The 18624-nt window shown below is 44.3% G+C and overlaps 1 protein-coding gene across 1 annotated transcript in view; it reads right to left on the bottom strand.

Moving 5' to 3' along the window:
* The window catches only part of LOC119386800 (diuretic hormone receptor), a 182058-nt gene that overhangs the window by 27422 nt on the left and 136012 nt on the right, over nucleotides 1-18624 (bottom strand). The window contains exons 3-4 of the mRNA XM_037654076.2: nucleotides 17642-17846; nucleotides 14016-14150 (exon numbers count right to left, since the gene is read on the bottom strand). Coding sequence (XP_037510004.1) covers nucleotides 14016-14150; nucleotides 17642-17846 — 340 coding nt within the window. The remainder of the gene's footprint in view (nucleotides 1-14015; nucleotides 14151-17641; nucleotides 17847-18624) is intronic.

Genomic DNA, 18624 nt, shown 5'->3' with positions numbered 1-18624 from the left:
GCATGACAGCAAATACATACCAACAACACGGTCCACTCAATATACACGTGTTGTGCCACACAGATACGCGATTTCCTTGTCGGAAAGTGAGATGGAGGCTTGGCTGACGCATTTTTCTTTTAAGCCCGAGATCTTGTGAGCCTTGTGAGATCTTGCGAACCAGGCTTTGCTAACGAACTACTGCACGATTTGACGAGCCGTCGCTGTTATCTCCGTTTGCGAAAAGAAGCCGTTTCTCCTCTAGTTTAAAAATCAGAAACAAAGTCCAAAACGCCAATGCTCCATGAACGGAATGGAGGTGGGTGAAGATATCAATTAACTTATGACCGAAAGATGATGGTGGCGGGAAGATATAGTTGAACTTTGAGGTATATAAGCAAACCGTAAAAAAAAAACATCAAGCAAAAAAATAATAAAAGAGCTCAAGGATGCTCACGCGAAAAGGAAACGCTACATACGAAAGGGGTGAAAAACAACTCAACAACAGGGAGGGCAGCGGGTTCGCAAGACTGCGCTTTGAATAGGGAGTAGAAGATGAAAGCTGAAGAAAGAGACCCAAACTGAATAAAAATTCACTCAGATGAGGGATGGGGCTGATCGAGGATTGCGTGCAGAACACCGCGAGTGCAAATAAATATCGTTGATCACCCAGCCCACTGTTCCATGTATTTTTAATGACAGAGAAATGCTCATTTTTCATGACAAAACTATCATTGCGACAAGGCACGTGTTAAAAAAAACGCTCCAGATGTCTCGGAAAAAGCTCACTGGGGAAATATTTCTGGATCTACAACGAACATGTTTAGAGGAGATGTTCGCAACGTCGAGGGTAAAATGTGGGACAACTAAAAGGAAAGCTCGCTTCTTGCAGCATCACCGAAATTCTGTAGAACTTAGCAGCTCTCTGGCGAATGGAATAGTGATTCCGCTCATAAAATTTAACTAACGGGCATATCACGAAACTTGCACGAATACAGCGAGTGTAAAAAAATAAAATAAGAAAACTGTATCGTTGCTGGCGGTGGTGGCACCATTATATTCCTAGAATTTTGCTGACTGAGAACATTCCCGATTGCCTTAGGGCGACTAATCCATTCTCCTTCCGCGTGCTCTCACCAGTACATCAAGATAAGACTCTGCAAAAAAGAAAGCTCAAGAGGAATTACCTGCCACCTCCTCCCATTATGATTACTTATACCATTTGCTTCGCCCAGATTCACGTTACCTTTATTACGGATTAGGTTATTCTTGGACTTGCTAATAATGTGGCTTGGTTCCTAACCAAGAGCTGCTGGCATATAGCCTTGCAATATATACTTAGGTCTTCTAAAGAATCATGCAGGAATCACGTCATCGACATTTGGATAGCCCAATAAATATCAGGAAAAATGATAACGCCCACCTAAAAGTTTGATGTTATGTTAGATAGGACCTCAGAATGCCGATGGCAGAAAATAGAAGAAAAGGAATAATCACTACCGCTAAATGAAGCGAGCGACATAGAGAGACGATTATGATGCGGTGTTGTAATTCCTACATTATTCATGCAGCCTCACGCGCATTGCGAACATATCCCCGTCGTTCAGTTGCGTTTGAACATTTGTATTAGCAAAATCGCCAGACAAGCAAATAAAGTGCGCATATTGTGGAATAGACGAAATTTGAACAGTCGCGCACTTCTGAAACACTACAATACCACGAGGGAGCAATATTGCTCTCCACGAACGCTAGTCACGTCTAAGAATTCGCCTGGCATGAATAATTGAACAGTCACGTTGAAAAACGAAGTTATTCACGCGAACACGTTTGCGAAATTGCGTCCGACACTCTTTATTCACCATATTCATCACAGTGATGAATATGGTGATGAATATTGTGGGAACATCCTTAGAATTGTACTCCAGTATTACCGACAGAAATCCAGCTACGGCTGTGCGCACTAAGCTGCTTCGGTGGTACAGTATTTACGATGCTTGGATGCTAAGCCGAACGATGTGGCTTGGACGCCAGCCTCATTGGTCGCATTTCGATGGATGCGAAATGGTAGAGGCCCGTGTACGTATGTATACACACACAAAAAAGAAGTGTGCCTCATACGGCTTGCCTCATATTCATATCGTGGCGTGGACGCATGAGAGTCCCGCGTTATTATTACAATCAGCGCACACTACCAGCCCCGTCTGTTATTTCAGGCGGCGTATCATTACTGAAACACGGTTGGCTACCTTCAAGGTAACTTAAGTTACGGATGATCCGTGCTGAGTGCCGCTAGGATAAGCCCATATGCTCGAATGTTGACAGGCCGAAGACGAACGCTATGTGTTCGAATTATAGAGATATGTAAAAGCTGACGATTTATAATAGTCAAAATTGCAACAATCGATGCGCGACATAACATAAGGCTTTACTAAAAAGAATGAATTTCATTTGTAAGTACGCTTCCAAGTTCACCAGCCGCGGTCACTATACAATAAGCGAAGTTTCTTCTTGCAAACTAATCTGGTTAATTATATTACAGTCTGCTTTAGGCAAATGAGACGACGACTCGTATTCACAAGAAAAGTTGACTAGCGATGGGGAAATTATCAAGATGCAAGCCGTCAGTCGTGACGCTCAGCGTGTCACTCTCGGAGGTGATCGTTTAGACACTTTCAGTGCTGTAGGCGTTACCGAGAAAATGCAATTATATACGGGACGCGTAACGGTCGCGAAAAGGCAGCGTGTTGCTGCTCCACTTTATCTGTAAATTAGGGTGAGCAGTTAGCGCTAGCAAACGAAGTTAAGGAAGGTCACTTTTCGTTGCTCGTTTGTCGGAATTATTTGACTGTGCGTCTTGGTTGCAGGAACCCAAAAACAATTTCATAAAGGTATCAATTTGCATACATGCTCTAGCCTAACCAAAATGCTTTTATCGATAATGCTGCTTACAAGACAAAGCTTTGCAGAAGGTGCTCAGGACCATAGCTATGTCAGTGGCTACAGTTACTGCCCGTAGAGTTGCGTCTGCTGCATTCTACGTCATTGGAATATGTGATGTTATTTCACTAACGTGGCAATAAGCACGAATCGAGAAAGTATCATCAACGCAACTACGTATAAAAAAGCTTTTAGCTGAGCGTTCAACTAATTTAGTTATTAGCTTCGAAATGAATGTCATGTTCGGAAAGACATGGCATGCTTCTACAAACATTATAAAAGGGCGAATGCTGTAACCAACAAGAAAATTTTAAATGACACTGTTTCGAACAACATAATTTCGCACATGGAAAGAACACTTTTGTCTTGCATTTTGAACCAGCACAGTTGCTGCAAACATTAGAAGTATTTGAAAGAGAGTAGGGGACCGGCAGTAAATAAAACGTAGCAAGTACAATTAACACGAAGCCTACACGTGTTCAAGATATGCTAACATGAGCACGTCTTCTGTTACAGTTTCGGAACTTTAACGAGTACTTTGTTAAACTGGAAAGAAAAGTTACGCGTTACGACAAAGCCGGTTCTTGTAACGTGTTAACGGCCAGCACTGGCCACTACAGGCATCGCCAGCAAGCAACAGAAAAGTTTGATAGTTAACGTCTAGTCCATTTAATTGTTCCTGCAACGCGACTGCGAATATTTATAGACCAAACATTTCTTTTCTTGGGGAAACTACGAAAATAGGGGAATTGTCCAAGGGGCTCTTCTTTTGTATTATTCATAAATAATGAAACCGACAGCCAATTAAGCCAAGGAAAGAATAGCGGCCATTATCTGTGGTTTCTTAACTGTGCTGTAAAGATTGTCACTTAAATTGAATTAATTTCTTTCAACTTAAGTGACAATCGTTACAGTACGTAAGAAACCACATATAATGTCTCCTTTGCTTTGCATGGCTTCATAGGCTGTCGGTTTCAATACTTGCGGGAACTAGAAATACGAGGCTCAGTTTTTGCTGGCCGAGGGCTAAAGGAATTTTTTGTGCATGTTTTATATTATAGTTTGTTTATAATAAACGTCTTTCAAAGCATTCGCGAGATAGGTGCACACGGTGGAAGAGAGTTTAGAATAATATCAAAGCAAACGCCTAAAGCGTACGCTGAATATTCTTTTGGCACTTACTCTGATGCAAGACAAAGATATTTATTGGTTATTTAATTCCCTTCACACGCTCCAGCACTAAAGTGTCGTGTGAGGGAAGATTACATAGGTAAAGGTAATAATATCTGGACCATGTGAACATGATTGTGCAAAGCTCATCGACTGTTAGTACCGTGAACTGGAAAGTAAAGACAAAAGGCGTGTTCCAGCACTCACTGTGTAGAGGGCTAAATATACAGTTAAGCAGATAGTGCCCATCTTAAGCCTCATTCGAATTGTCACGTAGATTGAAAAATCGACAGCTTGGCCTCGACAGCATCGGAGACAAATATGATGCAGGCTACATTGCTGTCCAAACAAAATGTCGGCCTTGCCTAATGATAGGGCTGCTCCGTCCTCGACGGTATGGTCGCCTGTCCTAAAGGAGAGCCTTTTTTAAGCGCTTAATGCATGCTACTTTCATTTTTTAAATGTTCCAACAAGAAATAAATTTTAAAATGACAATTCTGTTTATTTTTCGCAGCTTTCTCTTCACGGTGTGAGGTGGCGTCATGTCCCTAAGACGTAATCCAGCCGCGTTCCATCAAGGCTCGTTCACACCGAAGGCGGGGCGCTCAAAGCGTACGAGCGGAAAGTGGAGGAAACCTCCTCTCCACGCGGCGAAAGCGGACGGAAAACGAGGCGGCGAGCCGGATCGCTCGGAGATCGATTTTTTCCGCCCGCCTAAGATTTTTTCCGGCCGCCAGGAAATCAAACATCAGGGACTATTTAAATTCAGTACACAAGAAAGCACTCTACTATACCGCGCGAAAATATATTTGATGCGATCTAGGAAATGCATAGCAAATTACGCTACCTCCATACAATCAACTTGCCTTTTGTTCGCCTAAAACATCATTCGAAACCCGACACGAGCGCTAGGAGCAAGGTGTACGAGGCAGTCAAATAAGCGTTAGTTTGCGTTAACATTTTTTTTATATGTTTTGTCGTCAAACGAAGCCCTCTTAATTTGAGGTAGACACCCGCCATGGTGGTCTAGTGGTTATGGTGCTCGACTGCTGACCCGAAGGTCTCGGGCGGCCGCATTTTCGATGGAGGCGAAAAGTCTTGAGGCCCGCGTACTTAGATTTAGGTGCACATTAAAGAACCCAAGGCGTCGAAATTCCCGGAGCCATCCACTATACGGAGTCCTTCGTAGTCAGAGCGTGGTTTCGGGACGTTGAACCTCAACCATTATTATACTATGAGGTAAACAAAGCTGAATGCAGTGCAGTCTCATTCATACAATTCAGCATTATATGCTCTACAGGATAATACGCCCTATTGATTTAGCGTCACGTGGATGCAGTCAATTGCCGTATATTTAATGCTGTGTCTTCGTCAATCTTTTTCTTCACTTTCCTATCTCCTTTCCTCTTTTTTCTCCTCCTAACTCCCTTTCCTCTGTCTCCGAAAGAGCAGGCAGGCGTTGTGCCCCTCTAGGTGGCAGTTGCCAGCTTGCTCTCTCCCTCTTTTCTCTGTGTCCTTGTGCTTGTATGTATACAAATCAAATAAATAAATAAATAGTACGACTGCAGAAGGAAGCTTTAGTGCTTTTTCCAAAGTTCGCAACTTCACATTTCAGTTTAACTAGTTAAATAAACTTGCAACGATGATGAACCACGGCACCACTAGCAAGACGAGGACGATAAGAATGACGAACAAGGACTTATAACTAGTTCATTTTCTTTAGAAGTACGCATATGTAACCGGCACAAAAGAAGAAAGCAACATGGAAACAACAAAATAGCAACAGCAATAGATTGCATGTTAGCATGATTCTGCTGTTGGTTCTTTACGCATGCGTGGCGGTGTTCAAGAGAATACCTTCTTTTAATCAACTTAAGTTGTAAGTCCAACTTTGTCCCGTGCGTCTCTCTTCTACTTGTGCTCGCGTTGTAAAGTACTGGAACCCTTCACCTTGTCAACAACAACAACAACAAAAGAACCACATGATAAATAGCAAAATATTAGGCCGAGTCATTAACCGTTATCAACGTGTGTTCTGTTAAGATAGTTTAACTCTTTCTTGGTGAGTGCTATTGATGCCACCCCCAAAGTTCGGACACTCTTACCCGGGAAATAATCGAGGCAGCCGCGACTGACCGCATGGTTGAGCACTGCGCAAGCGTGGCATCAGTAGCGCTCACCAAGAAAGAGATGAACTATCCTAAGAGAGCACGTGTCGATAACGGTTACTAGCTCGGCTTCATATGTTGCGATTTATCAGGTCGTTTTCTCTTTTTTCCATGCTGCTGTCTTCTTTTGTGCCGCTTATGCATGCGAGTTTCTGAAGAAAATAAACAAGTTAAGTTTAAGCTAGCGCCTCGTTCGTCGTTGTTCTTATCGCCCTCGTCTTGGTAGCTGCACTGTGCCTCGTCATGAATCCCCAACTCGCCAAAATTTTCACGTTACCCACGGCAACTCACGAACAAGGTGCTAAACACCCGAACATGCGCAAATTTTGCATCAGCAGCGCGGAGAAACCACCACAGGGAGCGAGCGAAGAGAGTCGATGCCACACTGCGCATTCGAATCCGGTGGATAATGATGATGGTGATAAGAAATGGCAGAATCGGCGTACAACGTGCGCTTGAGTCTCAAAGTGGTCTCGGCGAAACGTCACGAACATTACAATTGAACGACAACGTTCCTTCAAATGTGGTGAATGGAGACCCCGCATTAAGGAAAGTACCTAGCTTGGCTTGACTCGCCCCGATTCTCAGGCACGTGACCATAAAGGAGTGCGAGGTCCCTAACAAGGGGTGTCGGAAATTTTGGCCAATGCAATTTTTCGTGATACGTTTCATTTACCGGTTCCTGTGAACATAATATCAACCAGCTTTCACTCGAAATACTAGTGTGGTTTGGGCAAAGTCGTATTCCAAGATATTTCCAGGAAGAAGCGTCTACTGTCAGCAAAAACAGCTTGGCCTTGTGAAAGAGAATTGAGAGCTGGAATTCAGTACCTCGTTTAACGCGGAATGAAATGATATTGATTGAGGAGCTCCACCGTTAGTTCGTCACACGTCTTTTCTATCTAAAACAGCGGACAGCTCCGTGCCCCTTTTTTCTGACAATGATAATCAGTGACTGATTATTTGCCAGAAATAGTCATTGTATTATGGAGAAAATTTTCAGATAGCAGTCGCTTAATTTCTAGGTACTTCAAGCACCCATGCCCCTTCTGCACTGACGTAGCGCCAAACTGCGCACTCAATGGAGGGATACGCGGTACCACTCAGGCATCGAGAAGCTTAGATCAGAATAGGGGCACCAAATTGGGTTTTCTGCAATCGCACTCTTCTTTCGTGAGAAGAAAAGTAACCACTACATAAAAGAAGAGTCTGGGTCCTTCTGTGCGACTCCAACCGAAACGAGTGTGCATTCTTGATTCTCCCGTAAAACCAGGCCAGCGGAGTTCTTTCGCTTCCGTAACTCACCAAAGCAGTAATGATATGGGGCGACGTCTAGCGGTGAACACCGATACGAAGAAGTTTCTACCGGAGCGGCTTAACGAGGTGGCATGCTTTCGTTGGACTACCTGAGAGGCAACCCACAGGTCACGCGTAAAAAGAAGGTTGTAGTCTTCGCATAGAGGATATTTTCTCAAGCATACCATCGCATTATAGTACGGGTGCTCCAAACTGTGATTGTTATCGTAATTCAGGAACTCGCTTAACGGTATTGTCTGCTTTCGACGGTCAGCCCGTTCAAAGAAAATACAATAATACATTTTTCACAAAACTGCGTTCGGTAGTTTCGCTGATTTCTTTCGACCTTTGGCTGGCCCTGTGCATTACAGACTGATGCTTGTCCGTTCCTTCCTAGCACATCCCTTTGAGACGACCGCGAATATGTTCGCACAAGCAATGGCCATTCCAGGGATTTCTTCGCATAATGACGTAACCCGTGCGGTAAATGAACGTGAGCATCTCGAAACGTTGCATTAAACGAAAATAAATATAAGTGTAAGGAATACATTTATTTATAGAGCCCCAATTGCTGATCTCCTTTTGGGCATCTTCGATAATCCGTCCCAGACAGTCCGGGGCAAACTCATCCGCTGCATATATGACGAAAGATGCGGTACATGAACAAGCAGGTGTGAAGCACTTCCTCCGGTATGTTGGATGCAGTTAAAAAGGGATATTTAACGGGTCGATTGATTCTAATCTGTTTGTTGAATCGACATAATTCGTTCCTTGCAGAGTTCACGTGTGTGTGGTGCGCTGTCAACAGTAGCACCACCTGTGCTATTGGAGCGTCAGACTGGTATGCGATACAGGGACACTTGAATGAAATCCTTATAAGCCTACACAATACCATATTAATGAGAACTAACAGACAATATTGCCAAGGAAAGTTCCTTGGCATTATTGTCTGTTAGTTCTCATTAATATTGTGTCTAAACAAATTAAAACGAGCCCTTAAAAATACATCTTCTTTCCTACACAATACCATGCAATGTAAAGTAGGTTCTGCTTTTAAATGTCATCTTAGAAATGATGAGATCAAGGAAGCATTTTTCTACGCTTTGAAGTATTTCTACTGTTAGCAAGGACCCTCAAATCGAGTAGTGTCAAGTTCGTTACCGTGCGGAAAAACTAGCTCTTTGAGTTATTTTAAAAAGCCAATATTCCATTTATCGCTTCACCGTGCAATTTTCGTTCCCTGAATTGTGGTGCTTTTGTGCTGTGTCATAACACCAACCCTACAGACATACTTTTCGTGTGATTTTATACAGAATTCAAATCATCTCACCGTTTTCTACGTTATAGTCGTTATAGGGGCGTCATCCATGTGTCTGTGTGGCTGTAAAGCGCTCTATTACTGTTAGATGGTATTAAAGCATGAGCCTTTTCCGGCTACACCCTTTCCCCTGGTCGTTGGCCGTCCGCATGTACGCAGCGCGGCACGCCTATACAGCAACTAGGCTGATCCTAGACTTAGTGTAGACCGGTGGATAGTGATGGGTGCTTCAGGCTTACCGAAATCACTCACGACTACAGGTACTTGGTATACTGTATTTACTCTCACACTACGACCGGTAATTCCACCAGGTGTTCGCACTAGATACTGTCAGACCGCAGTGCCTAACTGAAGGCTTGTATTGCTTAATGTCGCCTACACTGAGTAAAGTGGCAAGAAGATGGAAAGTTGGGTTAATAGGTAAAGGCAGCATGTTTAAGTGCAGCATGCAGTGAAGAAGACAGAGCAAAACAGAAAGGACGCGGACGACTCTATTTGTCATTTCACGCTCCAGTAAGTATGAATAATGTGGGGAAGTATAGGGCTCAAATATTAGTCAAAATGCGACTGTTGCTGGAGTTGGTTAACGGTGGCTAAATGATCGCTAATGTCTGATATTGATGCCTAAATGATGGCTAATTATGGATTATGGATGGCTAATTATGCCATCATTTGCCAGGTTTTCGTTAAGTAGGACAATTCTTAATAACGCTTGCGCTTAATCTCACAATTCGATAATACCGCAGTAGGTAATTTCCTGAATTCATTTTTAGAAATGTAATTATCTTGTTTATTTAATTGTTTTCAAGTACTATACAAATGATCGCAAAGTTCCGGATAGGGAGGTCATTTAGAGTTGGGTTAACATATATTCTACTGCGCTTGGTGGTTTTTATTAGTACCGCTGCATGGGAACTTCCGTTGCTTTTTGGTGCGGACTCCACGAGGTGCATTCATAGAAATAGATCCCTGGTGCGTGGGAACGGCTTTTCGATTGCAAAAAAAAAAATAAAAAGAAGCTCAAGAGCTGCCAATGTACAAAATAGTGAAGATGCGGCATGTCGTTGAAATGAATTCATGGGTTATGCATGTGCTCCAGTTAGTGTGCGCTTGTGTAAATTCTTTGAAACGTTCATTCTGTGCTTTACGTCAGTATGATACATAAAGATATTTATCACACTCATTCATTGCAACTTGGCACGCTGAAAAGCTTTCCCGTGGTTCAAAGGCCTACAAATAAAGGAAGTTCAGTCGTCTACACTCACATGCCCGTGTCTCTAATTCACGCATTGTTACGGTATCGCTGAAAGCTAACAGCGCCATAAAGGCGCTGTGCTTAATAAACCATTCTACGAGATGAGGCTGAGTCAGCGGGGCCCCCATTGCTACCGGCGCTCTTATACGACGGGATAATTGCTGATCTCACTCTCTGCAATAGATCAACGATGGTTACGGGACATGCGGTAAATAATGCCCGCGCGTTTTGCACGCAATTCCTTTTCTCTGCACGCGGGCATGGCCGGAATATCACTGCCCGCCGCCAACTACACTGGCGTTCAGGGACACGACCTCCCAAACGCGGCCCTGGCCGCGATTTCCGGCAATGCCGATAAGAGCATGTGACAGCACGACTCGTGCGTGTACCTTTATACGAGCTCATAGGGTTCAAAAGAAAAAGCTGTGATCTACAGCGCTATTATATGTTGATCTTCAACGCGTGTCTTTGTTTATGAGCGCACACACTGAAGGTTCTCAATCTATGCGTGTGCGTGAGTGCGGGCCATTCGCGGAGACCATAAACAAGCGGCCTGCTCGACTGTGCTGTAGCTCGCCTTTCGTGGCTCGTTGCACAGGCAGACGCTGTACAGGCCTCCAGGCCACCGACCACTTTCTGGGTGACCGGGACTAGTGTTCCTGCCTTGTGCACACGGACGTCGGAGGTAGATTTGTGGTATCGCCCTGTATTTCCATTGAGTCGAGGTCGCTCACTTTTGTGGGGCACATATACAAAAGAGTGCAGCGAAAGGACGCAGTGACTGATTTGCAGTGTCAGTTAATTGCTTTTCCCTTTGATGGCACAGGAATTAAGATTCAGTAGGATCGTCCAGTGCCTTAGGATAACCGGGAATGGGGTCTTGTAAATGCCAACAGATATCCACTAGATATGAAGCATATATATCGACACTATTCTGCGAAATGAACGAAAAATTCAAAACTACAAGAAAAACACACACTGAAGAGGAACAAAAACACAGTGGACGTACTACTCGATGCAATTCACGTCAACGCCTCTGCGCCTTTTTCAAGATGTGCCAAATCGCAGTCTCTACGTTGTCAAGCAGTAGTGTGTTGAAGAAAAAGAGCCTGTTTCAGAAAGGCCTAAAAAGCAAATTAACCCTTTATAGAGGAAACTACTTTGTTATTGTTTAGATGGGCATGCCCACAAACGCAGTCAAGAACAGATTTTGAGAAGCGGGCAAAACTTTCCACACTGCGGCAGCTTGTCGATGTCTAATAAAAAAATGTGCTAAAAACATTGAACATGTTTTTGAGTGTCGCAATAGTGGTTAGTATGGTCTTGTGGCTGCGCATATCCCTGGTACAGCTTTGGTGTTTCACTAAGCATGATAATATAAATGTTGAGAAACTGTAATAAAGATGACGCTGCGGTTCTTGCGGTCGCGTCTATTCCGTAAAAAATGGAATTGATGACTTGTCCGCACCAAACACTATTTGCGAATGCCCATAACAATAGAATGGACAAGATTTATAACTTGTCAAGTGGTTTTGAGCCATCACTGTTCACTGTTTAACTTGTTCATTAAAAGGTCCAGATTGAACAAGATAACTAAAGTTATCTCCTTCATCTCCCTGTAATAAACAAACTCCCCGCGTCTAGAACAAGTAATATCTGAGTGTGAGTTCTGCTTCAGTACGAGAAAAGTGCGATCACGTTCAGTAAGCACTTTCTGTCACGCTGACTAAATGTTTGTGAAACCGGTGTCTTTGCGCGTAAGCTGATACGCAAGCATTACCGGAAAATAGGCCACCGAAATGCCCGCGGTTATGAGTCGCTCAGAAATATTGCAACGGGCACCGCAGATTTGCTCGATACAAGCGTGTTTACAAGCGGCGCACTTGTAAGCGAAACGGCGCGTCTTTGTCACCAGGGCACAAGAACAATCGCACAAACGTAACCTCGACCGAGAGATATAGTGCGATGGCTATCTGCACCATTTGTCTCACTTTCGCGTTCATTTATGCCCGGCGCTGTCGTACTGCGCCGCATAAAGCCTGCATGGTGATGAATGGCCTAATAAAACCTCCTCTCCTGAATACAGGCGCGGCGGCCGTGTAAAATGGCAAGTAACGGTCGCTACACAGACGCGTTTAATCCTTACAGGAGCTCAGAGGTATTGCGTCTGTGTTCATTTGTTCGCGTCAGATGTGATCTCTTTAGCGCGGCAACTTTTGAGAGCTGAGGCCTGTGAACTTCGTTTACTGGGAATTTTTACGGCGAAGCAATCTATAGCTAGCTGAACGTGCGCGGTGTTAGCACAAAACTACTAGCGGCTATGTGCCACCGAAACTGGGCAAGCTTCACTACTCTCCACTGGTTCATTAAGAGGAACACACGGGTGGCAGACACCGAAGTATGTGCCACCCAAAAGGCGAGACCACGCATTTCACGGCAAAAAGACGCAGCTGCTCAAATGAAAAGATTTAAAGGAAGGATCACACGCTTAATTTAAAAGGTACTTTCTGGATAGAAATTTCGGATTTAGTTGGGTGATCGCTGTGTTGAGTGTTAAACAGCTTCGCCGGTCACCCACCTCTACACAGTGGAATGGCTCCTAATTTTTTTGTCATGTTGTTAGCGGAATATGAATGGGCATTAGTGAACACCTTGAAAGCGTTCTTTTTTACTGGATGTAAAATCAGGTTAATATAACATATTAAGTATCAATGAAAGTCTTGAGCATCAACCTTTCATACGACTTCAACTTTCAAATAACGCGTTTGGAGTTATGTGTAACAAGTAGTAAAGACATACGGCACGGTAAACAGCTCAAACTTCTCGGCTTATAGCAGATTCCATGTTCCTTTCTGTAGTTTGGAGAGAGACAGTGAGCATAGGCTTTATGCACGTCCACCCGCAATTGAAGCGAGGCTGGGTAGTTTACGTGCGTATTTTGTACAACAGCCGAAGAACGCGTTAAGTTTTGTCACATCGCTTACTGGTTTCGTTTTATCAGGCTCAGTTAAACGTTTCCCTCAGTGTGTTCCACACCCTAGCCTTTTCTTTCACAAATCATTGCCGTCATCCCGCCCCTTTCCGCCCGTCCCTAATATCTCCGCAGTGTGTAGCGGTACGACCAATCAGGGTCGCGCCATGCTGGCGTGCTCTATCATTTCCGCATGCTCGCTCACTTCCACATGCTCGCATGTTGAAATGTGCAGTGTCATTGGCAAAAGTGACACTGTAACATAGACATGCCGACGTGATTACTCCACTATACAGGCGTGCTCCTCGTGTTGTAGTCATTGCTGTGTTCGTTCGTGCCGCTGTTCGCACATCATACTCACAACCAGCGCCAAAACATTGTCGCACAGACTCCCGGTAACAAAAGCGAACCTGTTGATTTACGGCAGAACAATATAGCCTCGCAGTATTAGCCGCGTGCCTCCCCCCCCCCCCCCCCCGCCTCCCCTCTCCAGTTACCCGAAGCAGTCGAAGTCACATGAACCCCACCCATGCACTTCCCCATTCGCACGTTCACGACAACCGCTTTTATTTTTAAAGAAACTCAACGGACAGTGCACCAAAAAGAAATAAGTTCTCCCACTAATTCCAATTCCCATCTATTATTCGGGTATAGTAGTACGAAAGAGATTCCACTACACTAGGACTATGCTGCGCAGCGACAGAGCACTATAAAACCAGATATTTAAGGCAGCAAAAATATCTTTTATGGCATAGTCTATGTAAATAACCCGTTTCATCTAGAACACTGTAATTTCTGTCAAAAGTTGTTGCTTTGGGCAAATGAAACAAAAATGTTGCCAGCTGCTGGTACCGACGCCATGGATTCTGAAAACAGCAACAGCAGCGCAGTATAAGCTGTGTACTTAAATGCAATACTCACGCGTGGTGTCGTAGTCAAGTCCATTGAGCGACGCGAAGCACGGCACCACCGCCAGAGAGGAAGCTGGCGTCTGGGGCCAACACGTGAGGCCGTCCCACACGACGGGGCAAGAAGTGGGCGAATACCGGGTATCGCCTGCGGCAAACATAAACAAATCATTCAGCACCAGTTTCTGCAATTAATCGGTGTCAGCTCTAGTGACACGAATGCCGAAAGCCTATGAGAAAAGGGGAATTCCGTGAGTCAGATCGAACCTAAAAAAATTCTAGGCATAATGAAGAGAAAATAATTTGAGAAACGCGCATGCAACTCATCTAAAATGAATGAGAGAAATTCATGCGAGAGCATTAACTGCCACTAAAGGCTGTTATCGCTGATCCGATGACAATTATAATAACGACCGCCATATAGGTGGCAAAAAAACTTGGAAGACGCCTGAGCTTCGCCTTCAAGAGTATAACGCGATAGCGTAATCGGGCGCCGTGCGCATCGACTTCTCAATTGCTAGCCTGGCTTCGGTTCTTGGTGCATGTCTCAACCGTGCCTCAAGAAAACGAACGTCTGTGCGCGTAACATTGGCCGTTTCAAACTATCGTTGTTGTTGTTGTTGTTGTCCTCCGTGTATGGCTCATACCCAATGCAGGGGATTGGCCGAGTAGAGGGTGAATTTTGCTAATATTATCTTAAGGTATCGTAGAGTGTTGTTGTTGTTGTCGTCCTCTCCTCGTGGCACATACCCATTGGAAGGGATCGGCCGAGTAGTTAGTGAATTCTTCCTGTATTTTCTGCATGGTGTAACTCCTTGGTACGCTATTTGTTTTTAATTATTGAATTGAAGTGCCAATATTGAGTAATGGAATATTTAGTACCGATGGAATTTAGCAAGGGATTCTTTTATTAGCAGTGAGATATTCCTGGACAGCAAGGAAAACATCCCTGTGGCTGTGTACCCCATGAGTGGCCCCGAAAGAAAGAAGAATGGGTTCTGATAATTCCAGGCCCACCTTTCGAAGAGGTGGTGCTAGTATTCTTTTCCTGGATGTTTTGAACCAGTGACATGATATGAAAAAATGACCAACCGTTTCTTCGTGATTACAGAAGAGGCGCAAAGAGGAGTTCGCTAAACCTGATCGATGGAAGTAAACATTGAGGGAAGTAACGCGGCGAAGAATTCTTGTTATGGCAACTTCCGTCATCCTTGAATTAGATAACTCGCTGTGCCAAGAGAATAGGAGGTGCTTGTACTCTGGAGAAGCTGTCAATGCCGAGTCTAATAAGCTTTTTCTGATTGTAAGTGTGCGGAAACGCGCGCGTGGTGATGTGAGCTGTTGGCGGGAATACAGGAATTATCGGTGCGGTCAGCGACGCCTTTACAAGAGCATCCGCCGTTTCATTGTAACACAAGCCCTTGTGGCCAGGTACCCATATTAAATGAATACATTGAAGATGCGCGGGGACCAGTATTTTAAAGAGCTTCGTTATAGTCGTGTCACCGGATGTGGAAAGCGAAGAGCACACAGACAATGAATCGGTAATTACTGCCGCTACTGGAATTGAAGTACGTAACTTGCGTAAAGCTAGAATTATTGCCATAAATTCAGCAAGGAAGACGGCAATAAAATCAGGCAATCGCAATGAAACAGACCAATCAAGTTCAGGGCAAAATATTTCGATACCAAATCTTTTCTCAGGCTGTGATGCATCCGTTGCAATAAAAAAATTCGTTGGGAGAGTTTTTAGATGTTCTTGCAACAACCAATTTAAGATGCCGGAAGGTAACAATTTCGCGTGGTTCGGGAAAATATCATGATACACAATTTCGGGAGAGGTATGTTGCATAGTCAGAGGAAGCAAATCACGGAGTGCCTACTGTAAGTAAAGTTCTTAAGTGCCCACTACGTCATAATTATTCTTTTTGCAAATCAGCGAAGGGCCCACTACGCGTCCGTAAGGCAACACGCGAACCTACGCAGCTCACGCTTTTGATACTTTTGCAGCTGATGATGATTACATATGCCTACCGTAAAATGCCGAGCAAGCGCCCCCCTCCCGTTTTCCGTAGATCTGAAATAAGCGCCAGTGGCAAAGCAAGCGCCTCCCCCCCTCCTCCCTGCGACATTTTTTTTTTCAAGACGAGCGTCGCTTGTGTAAAAAGAACCACAAGAATGAATACACTGAATGCGTATCTAATGTTGTTTACGAAATTCCGTTGTCATGTGGCTGGTCGATATTAGTCAAACCGGTCACCGCTTCAGTGGTTTGACAGTGACGAGGGAGAATAAAAACAGTAAATAAATAAGGCATTTTATTAGAAACATGGATGGGCATTTTTTTATATTTAGCGGCTCTCCCGCCGCCATCTTGAATTTCGGTCCGGGACCGAGCAAGCGCCCCCCCCCCCTCCTCCAAACCTGGAATATCCTTCACCATAGGGGGGGGGGGGCGTGCGCTTGCTCGGCATTTTACGGTAAGCGCTATGTAATGGGTGTACTCTAAGAAGAAATCGAGTGCTTGGGGAGTATTTCTGCCACACAACTATTATCGTCATCTATCTCGCGCGCTTTCCTTGCGTTATCAGCGCGGTCCCGGCACTTCCCGGTCACGAACATAGTGCGCGCTATCAGAGTGACATAGAGTTCTTGATAGCAAAGCGGCGATAGCCGGTTTAAATCGAGCAAGCCAGATAACGATTATAGTTGTGTGGCAGAAATACTCCCCAAATAATTTTTTTCGTAGAGTGTGAGCCTTTTAAACACCCACTCGTTGCGCAATTGACATGTTTTGACACCTGGCGCGATTCTACGCTGCTGTCACGCAATACTGCATCCGTGAAGGAGACTCCTTCCACTGCATGGCATTGATATAGTTTTCTTTTTCTTCGAAGCCGTTTGGAGCAATCGCGGAGATCTGTTGTAGAACACCTGCTTGTCACGCAGACGGCTTGGGTTCGAGTCTCTCTCGAACCTGACATCTTTATTGTTTATTTAATTTTCATCTTTCTCGATTTTTCGGTCACTGACAAGATGACGATGTTTTGCTCACAATCAACGAGGCCGACATCAGAATTTCTGCGAAACGAGCTCTTTAACGCTCAGCACTGTCGAAATTTGGCCTTGTTGGTGCATTGTGACGACTGAAAATAGCGCTAAGAAACGGGGACACAAGAAGAGGACACACGACACAGGCGTCGGCTGAGGCTGAGGCTATCGCTTCACTGCGGTCTAAGTGCGTCAGCACTCCCTCGCTTACGCTCAGTGATAACGAATTTTATTTTCTACGAAATTAATTTTTGTGCGCATCATTCATGTCATGTGATGTTATTCTTTTGGTAATATAGGCGAGCGTGCGGTGGTAATAAACATTATGTTGGAAGTTGAGCGCCTGTGACGTGTGTCCTCTTCTTGTGTCCCCGTTTCTTAGCGCTATTTTCAGTCGTCTTTAACGCTGTCGCGTTAAAAGTAACTACAATATACAACGAATAGGAGGTGTCGTAAAGGAATAATCAATGCAAAAGTGCACTCAACTGAATGGGGCGGCATTATTACGACCTCGAGAAGGGAGTTTTTAGTCGTGGAGCCTTTCCCCATGGGAGTACATTACAATATTAAGATCCAGAAAAATCTCACCTTGCGAAATGTCGGTGAGCGCCGACATGTAGCAGAGAATCTCTGAAGACATGGAAACGTTGTGAGTGGCGTCCGCAACTGTGGGGTGCACAGCCGCAGCAGGACTCGTATATGCCTCGGCCGAGTCTCCGACGTGGCTAGGGTTGGCCGTTGTGAAGTCATCTTCGCGAAGCTGTAGGTCACGGAATTCGTGGAACGCCATCAACTGAGAAAGACACACACAAAAAAAAGAGGTGGTCACGAAGATTGCTCCTGCCTATACTTTCATGGTAAAGTTTGTTGAGCGCTTATCGAACAAGTATACGTCTGTGAGCTATCCTAGGAAATCCTTACTGCTTTATCTAAACCATGAGCTTCACAATAAAAAATTGAAAGAAGTAGACAGGCGAATACATAAGGTGAACTCAAAGCCTAGATCGAGCAACGAAATCATGAGGCAATATTTTTGTGTTCGCAAGAGTAACGAGCTAGGCGGAGAATTTTACATAAAACGCAGGCGTGGTACCTTAACGAAAACCAACACAAAATGAAGCTAAGAAGGTATAGGGGAGGTAATTATTAGTATTTTAACTGCATTGTACAAATTATGATATAACTTATGTAGCTATGATTTATATCATAATCATTATAATACAGTTAAAAGCCCACAAATACCGTCCCCTATACCTTCCTTGGCTTTCTTGTCTGTTTGTTTTCATTAAGGATTTGACTAACGAAGAAAAACGAGCCCTTAAATTCCCCTCTTTCGTTTAGGCATGATACCATGCGGTTTATCGACACCAGAATCACACTTTTCCAAGATACATGGTCACCAACAAACGTTGCAGTCAAGGCGAGACCTTTGAGCCGCGTCCACAAGTTCAGGCTCAGTGACCGATGCTTTGCATAAAAGAGGTCGGAATAAGTGCTTTTGCAGCACAGCACCTAATATAATCATAGACGCGATTGAATACAGGATGCAAGTTTTGGAAAGGAAGTTTGGG

Source organism: Rhipicephalus sanguineus, chromosome 3 (assembly GCF_013339695.2).
Source record: "Rhipicephalus sanguineus isolate Rsan-2018 chromosome 3, BIME_Rsan_1.4, whole genome shotgun sequence".
Lineage (NCBI taxonomy): Eukaryota > Metazoa > Arthropoda > Arachnida > Ixodida > Ixodidae > Rhipicephalus > Rhipicephalus sanguineus.
The sequence above is the reverse complement of the archived record's forward strand: the minus strand, read 5'-3'. Positions and strand labels throughout refer to the sequence as shown.